Source organism: Vanessa atalanta, chromosome 4 (genome assembly GCF_905147765.1).
Source record: "Vanessa atalanta chromosome 4, ilVanAtal1.2, whole genome shotgun sequence".
Lineage (NCBI taxonomy): Eukaryota > Metazoa > Arthropoda > Insecta > Lepidoptera > Nymphalidae > Vanessa > Vanessa atalanta.
In genome coordinates this window covers 684,839-698,834 of record NC_061874.1, presented here as the reverse complement: position 1 = coordinate 698,834, position 13,996 = coordinate 684,839, and the positions used below count along the sequence as shown (strand labels likewise).

Genomic DNA, 13,996 nt, shown 5'->3' with positions numbered 1-13,996 from the left:
ATAAGTTGAGTAATAAAGCTATAAATAAACTAAACTAGCTACAATTTATTAGATAATTGTTTATATTGTTTTTTAATCATAACAAATAAATTATCGATTATGTACATTAGAATTTGTTTTTCATCTTTTTCTTTTCAAAGACAATACCGCAGAGCTCTAACTCTTACCAAGTTGAAGAGGAACCGACAGATTCACAATTCGTCCTAACAATAGATGTCTCTGGAAGAGGATCCGTGAGATGTTCCTGGACCTCCAGCTTTTTTACTAAACTTTTTTTTTCTTCTCGAGCTTTGTTATACGCCATTGTTTCTTGAGGTGACCATTCTAAAATATTTTATTTATTATACCTATTTAATTTAAAAGCGCGTCCTAATTAACATATTCTTGTGAAAGGCATTTAAAGCAGTTGAAGCGACGTGATTTGATCAATATTTACAAACCTACAATTTATTTGATAAGAGAGTTTACTGAGTTTACTAAATTCAAAGTACTAAACCACTCCAACCTAGTAACCTAGAGTCCATCGCAATCCATTCGCTGTTGAGGATGCTATCAATTTTGATCCTATTTCGGTAATTAGGTTCCAACATTAGTGTAACAAGTCGCTTACAATTATCCGACAGAGTATCAATAAACCGTGATCGAAATCTCCAATTCTTGTTTATCTGAGCTTGATACAATTGCTTTATATGTTTATCCTCGAAGGGCATAGCCCTATTTAGCATTACATAAATTACAATACCGAGTGACCAAATGTCCGTTGGCTTCGGATAATACGGAGAACCCTGCAGGATCTCGGGTGCCGTGTAAGACAAAGAACCACAAAATGTGTCACTATGAATATCCTTCAGTCTTTTATCAACACATATGCGAGCAAAACCAAAATCAGAAAGCTTGGCATTTTGATTGGCAGTCAACAGTACGTTCTCACATTTGATATCTCTATGTGCTATTTCTAGCTCGTGCATGTATTGTATGGCGAGGGCCAGCTGACGTGTCCATATCCTGGCCTGGTCTTCTTGAACTGCTCCTTTTTGCAATATATATTCAAGTAAATCTCCGTGCTCCATGTACCTCATGAATATGAAATATTTGAATCTCCTTTGAAAAATACTGTGAGTGTGAACGAGATGTGGGTGGTTAAGCTTTATCAGCATTTCTATCTCTCTTGGAAGAAATTTCTTAACAAAGTCTTTTGGAGCTGTATTAGTATCGATCACTTTACACGCCAATACCGTTAGTTTATCGTTTTTATTTGGATTTCTGTATTCTGCGAGGTAAACCTGTCGGTATATTTTCCAAACATCAATTAGAAGTTACTCGACATTGTATAAATTAATCAATAAAAAATATTTACCTTAGCATATGATCCCTCATTCACCTTCTTTATCATTTTATAGCCGCGGGTAGCAAGTGTTAATTGTTCAGAGCCAGATAATTTTAAATCGTCCACTATGTTGAGCTACATTCAAGTGAATTATTTTAATATACTAATAAAAATAAAAAACATTATTCAGCGTAGTAATAACATAACGAAACCTTTATTTTTCCCTCCATTTATTCCGCTTTCTTTTGCCTTGCCGTTATGTTTGCAAGAGATTTTATCATTTCACTGGCCTAAAAATGCCGTATAAAGTATTATTCTCTAAATAAATTTGGTCTTGTTTTAATAATTTATTAAGTTAATAAAGTTTTTGTTAGTACCCTGTTTGTAGACTCCCTATGTTGTCGTTCCAAAATATCGCCCTGCCTTTTTGGTGGACTTTTATGGATATCTGTAAATCTTTGTCTTTCCTCTCTGGCTCTTTGAAGAGCAGCTGCTTCAACTGCGTTTAGAGCTAAAATTGTACATTATTTAAAAAAAAAAAAACCTTTTATGCACTGAAATAACTATAGAATACTGATTCAGTTTCGCATCACTTACAAGTAAGTCTACTGTCCATAGCAATCCAATCCGAGTTAAGAATTTGGTTCGCCGAATGCCTCAAACCCGGATCTGGTTCGAGCAAATGCTTCACTACCGCCTTACACTCCAAAGAAAGGACACTTGCAACACGTGATCTGAATCTATACTTTTTTCCCATCTGTTGCTCGTAAAGTTTTCGCATACGTGTGTCATCGAAGGGCATCGATTTATTTAGCATCACAAATAACACAACCCCTAAAGACCATAAATCCGTTGGCTTAGGCAAGTACGGCTTGCCGCGTAGTATTTCTGGTGCCGCGTAGGACATCGAACCGCAATATGTCTCACTCAATATTGGTTGGTCTTCTTCGTCCACGCAAAACCTTGAAAATCCGAAATCAGATAGTTTCACATTAAAGTTGGCAGTTAATAAAACATTCTCACATTTGATGTCTCGATGACTGACTTCTAATTCGTGGAGGTATTGTAAACCCAAAGCCAACTGCCGGAGCCAAACTCTCGATTGATTTTCCGAAACGCAACCGTTCTTTAAAATGTACCCAAGAAGATCGCCATTTTCGCTATATCGCATAAATATGTAATATTTTGTTTTTCTTTGAAATATGCTATGAACATGAATCAAATGCGGATGATTTAATCGAATAAGTACGTCGATTTCACGCGGCAAGAATTTAACAACGAAATCTTTGGGAGCTTTCAATGTTTCAATAATTTTACACGCAAGAGTAATTTTACTATTTTCTTCTTTTCCTATATACTCAGTCAAATACACCTGTTGAAAATTAATTTATTATAAAAGTTCTAGATTACCCAGATGTATCGATTCTGGATCTAAAATTTTAGTTACCTAATTCTGTTACCTTAGCGTATGCTCCTTCGCCGACGAACTTAAGTAATTTGTATCCTTTAGCAGATAAAGTATTTTCTTCAGATACAGTAGTTTTCAGATCGTTCATTATAATTCCAACATTTATCTAAACATCGAACATTTTGCGACAAATATTCATAAACGATCTCTCGTCCAGCTGACAGATTCATAGAGAGATAAATAGAGGGCATTTTTAGATTGTTTTACATCACTGAAATTTGGCTTTATGAAATTCCCTCATTTCTGACATTATGCCACACTGACACTGTTATTTACTTCTATAGAAATATACTATTACAGAGTATAAAGAATAAGAGAACTACTTAGTCAGAACGAAGAGTTTGTCTTCATTTTGTCGACATCTTTATGAAGTTTGTATATGCGCGAGGGAGATCACAGCTGCACTCCATATTCTCCGACTCTCAGTCTTATCGACCGGTATCAACGAGAGTACAAGCACAATATGTTTTTTTTAGCATTAGCAGCCCGTAAATGTCCCACTGCTGGGATAAAGGCCTCCTCTCCTTCGAGGAGAAGGTTTGGAGCATATTCCACCACGCTGCTCCAATGCGGGTTGGCGGAATACACATGTGGCAGAATTTCGTTGAAATTAGACACATGCAGGTTTAAAGGGACTAAAACACCTTCAAATTATAAGTTGCTTCGAAGAGTTCCTTAACAGAAAAATCTAATCATTTTTTATGAAACTTTTTAAGCAAGCCAGTAACACTCGTTAAGAATTCAGGATACAACATGTAATAAGGTATAAATGAAAGACATTTAAATTATAACTGATTTTATAAATAAAACAATAATCTGAATTTGATCTACTTTATTTATTCTTGAACTCTACATTCAAGTACAGCGTGTATTGTGCATTTAGAGATATGCGTAGCGGCTAACTATAATCAGATATTCCAGACAAAAGATGATAGGTACAAACATATTCATTATATGTCACAATTCCACATGCTTTCGATTCAAAAATTCTCCAGCGATGCAAACCCTTTGCATGAAAGACGGAGCCGCCGTCAACAGGATTCTGTATTTATTGATGTCAGGGTGTTCCGGATATCTCTTCTCGTTTCGAATTCTCTCCAACATCCGCTGCGGCTCGCACGTCGACTTGGCTCTATAATCGTTGTTTATGTAATCTTGTAACACTTTCGGCAAGATTTTGATAACTTCCTTTGCTTTCGTAGTACTCGGTAGTTGCAATGTATCAGGTTCAGTTTTCTGTGGTATAATTATATCGTCAACTGCCACTTTTGAAACGGTTTGTGTAGCAGGCTCCTCGGTGGTGGTTTCCTTGTTGCTATCATTTATAGTTGTATTATTATAGTAATTGCTGATATGATCTTTCAAAATATCGCCTAAGCTTTCATTTTTAGTCTTTTCTCTTTCAGTGCCATCAATGTTGACATACCCAGTCCTTGTCTCCGTTTTGATTGAAACTTGACTTTGTTCCGCTTTAGGAAAATCTCTTATTTCATTTGTCGTTGTTGTAGTTGTGTTCACCTTGAAGCTTGTTGTAGTTTCGGAGTCAGTTTCTTTTTCTGTGGTATTAGTGGTATTCCTATTCATTGAGGCATCTATCATTGTCATAAACTGGATATTATCTTCCTCATCTAATATTTGAGAAATTCTGTGTACTTCACTAATGTTTATACTGCAAGAAAATAATAACATGTATATTTAATATATATCATAAACATTGGTATGAAACAAAATATTTATATATTTCACTTACCCTTGCCTGGCTTCGTGGCAACAATACAGCATGAGAGGATCAATGGGGTGAGCCTCTGTGTTGAAAACATATCCACCCATGTCGACTATACATTCGCCATTTGGTGTATTTATAACTGTCCCGTGGACACCTGGGTTGTGAATGAAGTTGTCTGGGTCAAACAATAGATAAAGATATTTGGTTGTTTCAGCGAGGAAGAATGATTCCATTCGATCTTCCTTACGGTGATCACGGACATCCTTAATCTGAAATATATTATATTGTTAGAAAATGAAATATTATTAAATTAATAGACAATTCCAAAAGATTAAATATAATTACCGTAGCATATCCACAAGGTGTTCTCGCACTGTGCTGTATGCTCCTCAGTATATCTTCTCCCATTTGCAGCAATATTGGATCTCTTGTTTCTCTATACAAGTACATAATAGACTCTATCAATTCTGGGCGTAAGGGATAGCTCTCCCTCGAAGACGAGGCCTCACCAGTACCGAGATTGTAAACCTCTGGAGTAAACCCATATTGTTTCCATACACTGTGGTAATTGTGTATAACACGCATTGCTGTGTCGCTTTCACCTAAAATATGTAATAAGTTTGAAACTTAACTTAGTAGTAGTACTTAATCTGTGTCTTTTTGGCACAAATAAAAGCCAGAAGAAATAAGAAAAAAAAAAATAGTGTAGTACTTACTATTTTATACTTTAATAATTGAAAAGAAAAAAGTACCTATCAAGCTCAATAAACCAGGCCAGTACGATTCCAGGGATTGGAATACAGGAAGGGTCACATGTCCTTTCAGCATGGTGGCCCACACATACCAGTCATCCTTCTTCAAATATTTATCAATAACAGTCCGAGCTTCATTAAACATTGACATTAGTTCCGGCCTTTCCAATAGTATTGCACCTGAGAAATGAAAAACAAGATTATACTAATGTATTTAGAATTACAGCAATTTAATAAGAAATTAAGAAACAAGTGTAACTAACAATTTGTGTTATATTGTTAGCAAAGTTAACGTTGACATAATATAGTCTTGTATGAATAGGTGTTAATTTATTATAGTAAATATTAATAGTTTTGATTATTAAATAAGCAGTTCTTGTATATTAAATTGTATTTAATGTATAAGAGTCAGCTCTAACATATGGGCTCAAATTTTGTATTAACAAAGATTTTTGCTTTTTAGGGTACCTAAAGTTATTTACATCTCTTCATAAAATTACAAATAATATTATGTTAACATATCTTTGAATAATTATAACAAAATCGCCAAACATACCTTTGACTAGATATTCAAAATAGGAGTCGACACCACCTCCAATACCAGCGTCTTGAGCTGTCCATCTTCCTGTCATGACATCAATATGGTTTCCGACTAGACCAATAGGTGATCTATGATGGTATAAAGCTTTTAGTGCATTCAGTGCAACCTGTAAAAATAGTCTCATTTCAAAACTGATCCACAAAATCATTGACTAGCGAATAAATGTCAAAATTATAAGACTTTCACCTCTTCATACAATGGGTCGCCAGTAAGCCTACTTAAAGTACCAAATTCTATGATGAATGTCCCCACACCAGCTGTACAAGTAATACTCGTTTCTCCAGGTGGAACACCAGATCTTAGATTTATGGTACCATATGGCATCCCAGTGGTAGTGTCAAAAGCAGCAATAAGCCTGTGTGCAACATCTTCAGCTAATCGAAGTAGAGGTCCATTACATGGCCATCCAGGTTCTAATTTCATTCCAGACCTTAAAATGGGTGAAATGTTTAATTGTAAACTCCTAAATTACATTACAAACCACAATTGTAGTAATTGTATCAATATACTTACTTATACGATAAGAGGTGTGCACTAAGTAAGCCACCAATAATTCTAATATTGGTTTCAAACACTGAAACATTGATATCCGTATCAAAGTTTTGTTTCTCGAGCACAATGTCAACGACTCTGTTGAATTCCGTATAGTTTCCCATTATCACAAGCATATCTAAAGCGTCTATAAGTGTAAGAGAGTAACTGCCCCAAGTATCCACTCCATCACAACTCAAAGGGCGTAGCTCGTCGTAGGGGTACGCATATCGCAGGTAGCTGTCGTATGCATGTTGAAACATTTCTCTCACTTCCTCTCTAAAATTGAAAAATAATGTTTTAAAGTAAATTACAGTGATAGTATTTTACTATCAAAAAAAATCATATACCTTAGTTTTAAAACATCTTCTTTACTGTATTCCCTTATGGACAAGCAATTATCGCAATGCAGACCCAGAATTAAAAATGAAATCAATAGTGCTCGATACATTTTAGCTATCGATCGATAAAGAGGTGAAGAATAATAATAGAACATTAATTTTTCATTTTATACGAAGTTCTAGATTAGTACTTTCAAATTTTAAGACGATATCATAAAACAATGAAGTGTTTCAAAGATTTTGGACATTACATTATATTTTACTTGGCTGCATAATAGATAGGATCGATATTTATATTTACAGGGCAAAAACGTCGTAGACCGATGAATGCACACTGAAAACTGCATTCAATAACTGCAGTAGAATAGAGATGTGACCTGAAACCTACTTAATTCAAACTAGGTTTTTAGTCGATTAGAAACACTATAAATCTAGGAAAAAGTATCGAGAACCTATTTTCATTAAACTTTTGATTATTTGCATAACATGACTAAAGAATATGATCTAAACAAAAACATTTCCTAAAAAAATAAATTAATAAAATGTTTTATAAAATAATTTCACAGCCAAATTTTACTTTCAGTGCTTAATTCAATCGATAATAAAGTACTTTCGCTAAATCGAGTTCAATTCAATAGATAGATACCAAAGACGACATCTCTACTCTCCGGTTGTTTTGTCTTCTGACGTCTGACATTGACAGCTAATATTTATTTTGCTTAAAAGAAAGTGGTAAAAGTATTTCGTCATTCAGCCAAATTGAAAGTAAATTAACATCACTGAATTTCCAATCTATTTTAAATTACACAATATTTTGGCAAAATTAAAATCAATTTAACATATTTTATTAGTTACGCTAATTTTTACAATTATTATAAAAAATATGAAAAAATTGAGTAAATATTACTATTATTATTAAAATTATTAATATATATTATTATAATTATTAATATTCATAAATTTTATTAACAAAATAAATCTAGTACAATAATAATTCATTAAACTAAATTTCGTATATTACCAATAAAACTAACAAATATAAAGTATATCAATAATTAATTTATTTCTTTGATCTTTTGATCTTCATAAAACAATAAATACTTAACACGTATTTATAATACTAGTAAAATAAAGTGAATATAAATGATTAATTTAATTAAATTGTATTTTTTTATCTCTTTTAATATAACGTTTACTCATAGACAAAAAATCGCTTCAATACTATTGGCTAAAATTTAAAATAGCATAGATAATAGACAAACGTAAACTGCAACAGCTGAAGCAACCAAAATGTCTGTTGTCCGTTGAGACTGGTTAGCGTTTTTGAGGGTGTTTTCAATTCATATCCAGTTAAATTTTAGCACTACTCACATAATTTTGATAAAATGTTATCTTCCTGATATATATCAAACGTATTTCGCTTTGGCAAAGCGTTCTCTGCGTTTTGATTCATCATAATTACAATTTGAGGATTGTCGTTAAAGTTTAAGGAAGAAACGGAGTAATGGCATCATTTAGAATTCATGAAGATCAAGAAAACACCGCGTTAGGCTTACGAAAAGATGCTGATGTATTTTCGGCTGCTTCTCAACGGCGTGCCCTTGGAGACCTAAGCCAGTTTGCTTGTAACCAAAATCGCAATACAAAGCATGTAAGTTGTTAATTTTTCTGCCCTATGTAGGATTAAACGTTGTAGGGCTATAATTTACTATTTTTCCAGGCCGGAATGACGAATGGACCTTGCAAAGTTCAAGATGAGAACCGAACAGTACGTCAGATTAAAAATGAAAAAAATATCGTACCTCCCGTAGCCCAGTTTCGCGCCTTTAGTGTGTATGAAGATAAACCGACAGAAGTCAAGGTGAAAAAGAGAGAACCAACGTTTAAGCCATTTGTTGCAAAGGAAATAAGGAAAGATAACTTTTTCATCAATGCTGCAGAGAATGTCAGAGCTCTTTGTGCTCAAGTGGAAAAAGCTAAGCAACAAGAACCGGCCAAAGCACCGCCACTCAGGTAGTAATGAGCATAAACAATATTCAGCATTATGTCCATAACAATTTCAATAGCAATTGCAATAACCTTAACCTAGATATATAAAAAAAATCTTCAATAAATTATAACTAAAGTTATATCCCTAACAATTGTTCTTTGTTTATCAATTGGCCACCCACATAACCATTACTAACAACAAATTTGTATTATTTTGTGGATCTAGTCATCCAAATAATCAGTAACTACAGCCACAAGGTACTTAACATCAATGTTTCCAATATTGGCAAATTGCTACTGTAATAGGTGATTGATGTATATTATGGTACCAATGTATTGGCACTGATCACTTACTATCTGACGGCCTAGTTAGTTACCCACTAAGACAAAAAAAAAATCATTGCAAATTATCAATATTTTCTTGATAAATTAAAAATTTTGTAGTCTTGTTGTAAAAGACTTTATATGTATCATCATTTTTCATGTAATCAAGTCAAAGAAGTATTTAAGATAACAAAGCGTGACACATTCCATGCAATTTGCTAATAGCTCTGCTATATTGTGCACAGATTTTTCACTCACCATTGTTTCCAAATTGCACAAACAATTTCAACTAATGAGAAAATATCAATTCAATGTTTAAGTTGTATATCTGTCTTTACTGCCCTTGTGGTTTGAATAGGTTATAGTAATATTTACTAGCCGAATGAGACATAATCCTTCACTAAACACTATTCAAAGTGATTTCTTAGCGAGAGTAATTAATAGTCATTAAGTCATAATTACATACAGAATTTATTTAAAAACACAATTTAAAACAAAACAACAAACACCATTTAAATACCATTTGTCCAGTAAGCTTTAAATATGTAAATGTAACTTATTTATCAAGCTTTTATATGAAGTGTTAATATCATATGATCTTTTTTAGACTTCCACTGCAAGAGAAGAAAGATAAAGATGTCATTGAATCACCCATGTCAGTTGTGGATACAAGCATTCTTTCTATGTCAATTTCAAAGAATGCAAGTGATATTCTTGAAGATAATGACGAAGAGGATACAACTACAGCTCAGACTGATCGTGAGATGTTCTTCCATGTTGTAGAGTATCGGCAAGATATATATGACTATATGAAGGAGATTGAGGTAGGTGTCTTACATTAATGATTGCTCTTTAATCAAAATATAATTTATTCAAGTAGGCTATTACAAGCACTTTTGAATTGTCATTGAACTGTATTAAGTAAAGCTAAAAAAAACGAGCAGGAAACACCATAGTTAGTTTTCCAATATTTAAAATATAAAGTTATGTTAGTTAAATACAATTATATATATATAAATATAATATCCTGCCTGAAAGTCAACATATATGCTTAATTTGTTAATGTATTTTTAAGAAATTATTTAAAAAAAAACATATAACAATGAACTTAGTGGAAACGTGTTGAGTCTCAACCACTCTCACAGAAAATAAAATAAAAACTGTTTGAGATTCTTAGGTGTAGCATGTACAGTATACAAATTTTATTTACATAGAAATACACAATTATGTTTGTTTTGTTTTTTTATGTACAGTTATATAAAATTGGGCAGTGGGGCCTTTATTCATTAAATATTAATTAACCTATTTCGTATCGCATTTTTTTTTTTCACATATCTACAGCAAAGAGTACCCTACTATTTTTATCACTTCAATTAAATTTCAAAATTGTTCATTTTTCTCTTTACCCTCTTGTACTTTAAATAGGCTACACAAAGACTTTCTACTGAGTACTAAGAATGAGTATAAAATATATATATTATCAATTATTTTAAAACAGGTTAAAAATAGAGCAAATCCCCGCTACATGCGTAAGCAGCCAGACATAACACAGGTCATGCGCTCGATACTTATTGATTGGATAGTGGAAGTTTGTGATGAGTACGGACAACAGAGTGAGACTTTACACCTTGCCGTGTCGTATATTGATCGCTTCTTATCATACATGAGTGTAGTCCGCACCAAACTGCAACTAGTTGGCACTGCTGCTACATACATTGCTGCGTAAGTTATGTAAAAAAGATTAAGTAGAATTTGCCTTGTTTAAATTATTATAAAAATTTATTTAAATATTTAATACTTTGAGGAAAAAAAATTTTTAAGAGATAAAATTAGTTTCAAACATTGTTATTTTAAAGGTGAAATTTTATTAATAATTTATATTTATTTTTATTAGGAAATATGAAGAAGTGTATCCCCCAGAAGTATCAGAGTTTGTCTACATCACGGATGATACTTACACAAAGCGCGAGGTCCTTCGTATGGAACATCTCATTTTAAAAGTGCTGTCATTTGATCTCTCAACTCCTACATCTCTTGCATTCCTCTCACATTACTGCATTTCAAATGGAATCTCAAAGAAAATATTTCACTTAGCTGCTGTGAGCATTTTTTTTTTTTTACTATATCTGATATTTTTAAGATATATCATGTGTCAATTTATGTAGGTTATATTTTTTGAAAAATAATAAATATAAAAATAATAAAATTAATTTGAATACAATACAATGTGCAAATAAAAAAAAGCGATAAGTTGCCCTAACTTTTTATATTAAACATTGGTATCATTATTTAGAAATAAATTCAAATCTAACCTAAGTAGGATGACATACAATTTATTTAAATAAAGTTTAAATTGTACTGTGTAATAATGTATAATTTTATTCTTTAGTACATTGCGGAGCTGTCACTGTTGGAATCGGAACCGTACTTGCAGTTCAAACCCTCCGTCATAGCGGCCAGCGCGCTCGCCACCGCGCGCCACACGCTGCTGTGCGAGCGCAGCGCCTGCCACGCCTCCGCACACGCCTCCGCACACGCCTCCTGCGCCAACACCGGTACTGTCCGCTCGCTGTACACACACGTATAAGCTTCTAAGCTACAGGTTTCAGGCTTACTCCATGACAATCATGAGGGCCCGGATGGTAAAATAAATATATATATGCAAAAAGGGTTCCTAATAAATATACCGTCGCTATACATGCTGGGTGCATGAGATGACTTATAAATACATAAAAAGTAAGCATGCATTATCTGAATTTGTACTTTTATTTGAATTCAATCATCGAAATTGTTTTAAATGGATATTCATATTTTTTAATGTATTAGAATATAGTATATGTAGTTTAAGCATGTAATTCTACCGTGTAAACATTCCCCAGCGTGGCCGGCGGCACTAGTGCAGAGCTCGGGCTACGGATGGAGTGAGCTGGAGCCCTGCCTGCGCGAGCTGGCGCGCACACACTCACACGCGTCGCGACAGCCCTATCAGGCCATCCCAGACAAATATAAGAACAACAAGTGAGTATCATACATTCATATATTTCATTATAATTTCTATTCCTTCCTTTCGTTTCGTTCCTTTGTTTTTATAAACCTTTTTTGGAGTGATAAGTGATAAGTTACATTAATTAAAAAATAAAGTGTTCTGGTGATGGCAAAAATATCGCGATACTTTCTTTAGTAAAATTTAAGACACGAATATAGTTATCCTCACTAAAGAACCGAGTTATTTTCAGCTATTAATTAACGATGAATATATAAATGAACGATTTTTTTTGTATTTTTCAAATAGTACTTAATTTTTAATCGTATTCCAGATTCGATGGTGTATCAACAATAGAGCCCAAGCCGATGTTCGCGGTGTCGAAGTACCAGCAGCCCGCCGCCGCCACGCGGGCGCCGCCCGACGCCGCGCGCGCCAGCTAGTGCGCCTCCAATGCCCCCAGTGCCCCCCAGGGGCGCCCCCACCACTCGGACGCTTCGCCTGTTACACGGATATACATCGCTCACAGTTTAACTTATACGGAAAATTATAATCTTTGTAAGAATTGAGTGATAAAAATTAATTGATATAATGATGTCCCTAGTTCTTGTTTTTTTAGACTAATAGTTACATGAGACAGCTGTGTCATCCAGGTAAAGAAATGTCGGTTATATTTTTTTAAATCATGCAGTAAGTTTTAGTATCCTGCCAGAAACAATGATGAAGTTGAAAAAGTCTTCATTACCCATTTGAAGATAGTTTGTTGAAGAAAATGTATGAAAAGACAATGGTTGAAGACTAAGCATTTATTTTCATGTGATGTATTTAACGAATGTAACAGTAATATGTATCTAGTGATAGTGATCAGGGTTATAATTTTAAAAAAAGTTTTTGCGTCGAAACTCTCTTCAAGCCATCTGTAATGAATGTCAAATAGTCATAGTTGCTAGTATAGAATGTCAAGTAAACATTATTTTAACATTAACTAAAAATAATTTTATTACAGTCTTCATGTTGCATGTACTTTAAAGATTACATTTTTTTTTTTGTTAATTAAATGACGTAAAAAAGTCAGTGTAATTTGTTGATGTCCAAGGAAATTCAAAGATTGGGGAATATATTATTAATATCACAAACGAAACTAAAATTAGCAAAATTTTTACATAGAAATTTATTTTCACCATTACTGTGTTCATTTCATTTACATCTACCGCTTTTGTCACACTGATTCTCACGACTGCGAAATGTTCAAACTTCGCTATTCCTAGAACGATAAGTAGATAGTATTGTGATTGTATCGTGGACCAATTTTTTTATAAAAATTAAAGTAATTCTACTGTATGTTAGTTTTAAAATATCTTTGTCAACTTTCAATGATTTACAAATTATAGTTTTTTATAATGTGATGGATGAACGGTATCGCACTTGGCGTTAAAAGATTTATTGTAATGTATTTGAATTGTAAACGACTTAGTGATTATTTAAATACCAATTCTTAGCACTTATTTTCATGTTTGTTAGTAAATTATTATTTTTGAGATATAAGGTATGTTTTTAATGTTGATAAGTAGTTTTATTGTAATTTAATATAATAAAATCCATATTTTGCTCGGATTTAGCTGATGGAGGTAAGTACCTATATTGGTAATATAAAATATTAAATTACTAAGTGTTTTATTTCAACCCAATTTTGAACTCGGGTATCATTAAAAGAGTGATCGTTAAAAATATTCATTTCCGTGGCGTAGACAAAGCAAATCAACAAATATATGATAGCATTTATTTATTTAGATGAAATTAACTAACAAATCTTCCAAAAAGTATCATTAAATTAATACTTTTTGGGCAAAAACGACTGCATTTAGTCTAGGTTTCCACCCACGACCGATTGAACAATAATTGTAAATCTGTTTGAAAAGAGCAACTTATCTTGCCGTTTCTTCTCGCTAGAGGC

General features: G+C 33.2%; 4 protein-coding genes across 4 annotated transcripts; 1 reads left to right on the top strand and 3 right to left on the bottom strand.

Moving 5' to 3' along the window:
* Positions 1–163: 163 nt before the first annotated feature.
* On the bottom strand, positions 164–1,557 carry LOC125077954 (testis-specific serine/threonine-protein kinase 1-like). Its single transcript, XM_047690088.1, has 4 exons — positions 1,540–1,557; positions 1,358–1,462; positions 506–1,283; positions 164–324 (listed from the first exon to the last, which is right to left on the bottom strand). The coding sequence occupies exons 1-4, from the start codon at positions 1,555–1,557 to the stop codon at positions 164–166; spliced, it is 1,062 nt and encodes a 353-aa protein (XP_047546044.1).
* LOC125077881 (testis-specific serine/threonine-protein kinase 1-like) lies at positions 1,546–2,888 on the bottom strand. Its single transcript, XM_047689989.1, has 4 exons — positions 2,788–2,888; positions 1,925–2,699; positions 1,705–1,838; positions 1,546–1,617 (listed from the first exon to the last, which is right to left on the bottom strand). Exons 1-4 carry the CDS (start codon positions 2,881–2,883, stop codon positions 1,558–1,560), a joined length of 1,065 nt encoding a protein of 354 aa, XP_047545945.1. The 5' UTR covers positions 2,884–2,888; the 3' UTR covers positions 1,546–1,557.
* Positions 2,889–3,612: 724 nt separating this feature from the next.
* LOC125077836 (ER degradation-enhancing alpha-mannosidase-like protein 2) lies at positions 3,613–7,407 on the bottom strand. Its single transcript, XM_047689921.1, has 8 exons — positions 6,756–7,407; positions 6,388–6,684; positions 6,061–6,304; positions 5,830–5,980; positions 5,274–5,453; positions 4,867–5,123; positions 4,546–4,790; positions 3,613–4,464 (listed from the first exon to the last, which is right to left on the bottom strand). The coding sequence occupies exons 1-8, from the start codon at positions 6,899–6,901 to the stop codon at positions 3,753–3,755; spliced, it is 2,232 nt and encodes a 743-aa protein (XP_047545877.1). The 5' UTR covers positions 6,902–7,407; the 3' UTR covers positions 3,613–3,752.
* Positions 7,408–8,030: 623 nt separating this feature from the next.
* Positions 8,031–13,604, top strand: LOC125077912 (cyclin-A2-like). Its single transcript, XM_047690025.1, has 8 exons — positions 8,031–8,397; positions 8,467–8,759; positions 9,667–9,883; positions 10,558–10,781; positions 10,954–11,158; positions 11,449–11,614; positions 11,939–12,077; positions 12,377–13,604. The coding sequence occupies exons 1-8, from the start codon at positions 8,251–8,253 to the stop codon at positions 12,483–12,485; spliced, it is 1,500 nt and encodes a 499-aa protein (XP_047545981.1). The 5' UTR covers positions 8,031–8,250; the 3' UTR covers positions 12,486–13,604.
* The last annotated feature ends 392 nt before the right edge of the window (positions 13,605–13,996 follow it).

Excerpts from the sequence above, each read along its gene's own strand:
- LOC125077954 (XM_047690088.1), bottom strand. Across the intron at positions 1,284-1,357 it reads ATGAGGGATCATATGCTAAG|GTTTACCTCGCAGAATACAG; the intron begins GTAAATATTTTT and ends ATATACCGACAG. Across the intron at positions 325-505 it reads GATGGACTCTAGGTTACTAG|AATGGTCACCTCAAGAAACA; the intron begins GTTGGAGTGGTT and ends AAAATATTTTAG.
- LOC125077881 (XM_047689989.1), bottom strand. The coding sequence starts at position 2,883 with ATGAACGATCTGAAAACTACTGTATCTGAAGAAAATACTTTATCTGCT. Across the intron at positions 2,700-2,787 it reads GCGAAGGAGCATACGCTAAG|GTGTATTTGACTGAGTATAT; the intron begins GTAACAGAATTA and ends AATTTTCAACAG. Across the intron at positions 1,618-1,704 it reads ATAGGGAGTCTACAAACAGG|GCCAGTGAAATGATAAAATC; the intron begins GTACTAACAAAA and ends CGGCATTTTTAG.
- LOC125077836 (XM_047689921.1), bottom strand. The coding sequence starts at position 6,901 with ATGTTCTATTATTATTCTTCACCTCTTTATCGATCGATAGCTAAAATG. Across the intron at positions 6,685-6,755 it reads GAAGATGTTTTAAAACTAAG|AGAGGAAGTGAGAGAAATGT; the intron begins GTATATGATTTT and ends TTTCAATTTTAG. Across the intron at positions 5,124-5,273 it reads TGGTTTATTGAGCTTGATAG|GTGAAAGCGACACAGCAATG; the intron begins GTACTTTTTTCT and ends TACATATTTTAG.
- LOC125077912 (XM_047690025.1), top strand. The coding sequence starts at position 8,251 with ATGGCATCATTTAGAATTCATGAAGATCAAGAAAACACCGCGTTAGGC. Across the intron at positions 10,782-10,953 it reads GCTGCTACATACATTGCTGC|GAAATATGAAGAAGTGTATC; the intron begins GTAAGTTATGTA and ends TATTTTTATTAG. Across the intron at positions 12,078-12,376 it reads GACAAATATAAGAACAACAA|ATTCGATGGTGTATCAACAA; the intron begins GTGAGTATCATA and ends ATCGTATTCCAG.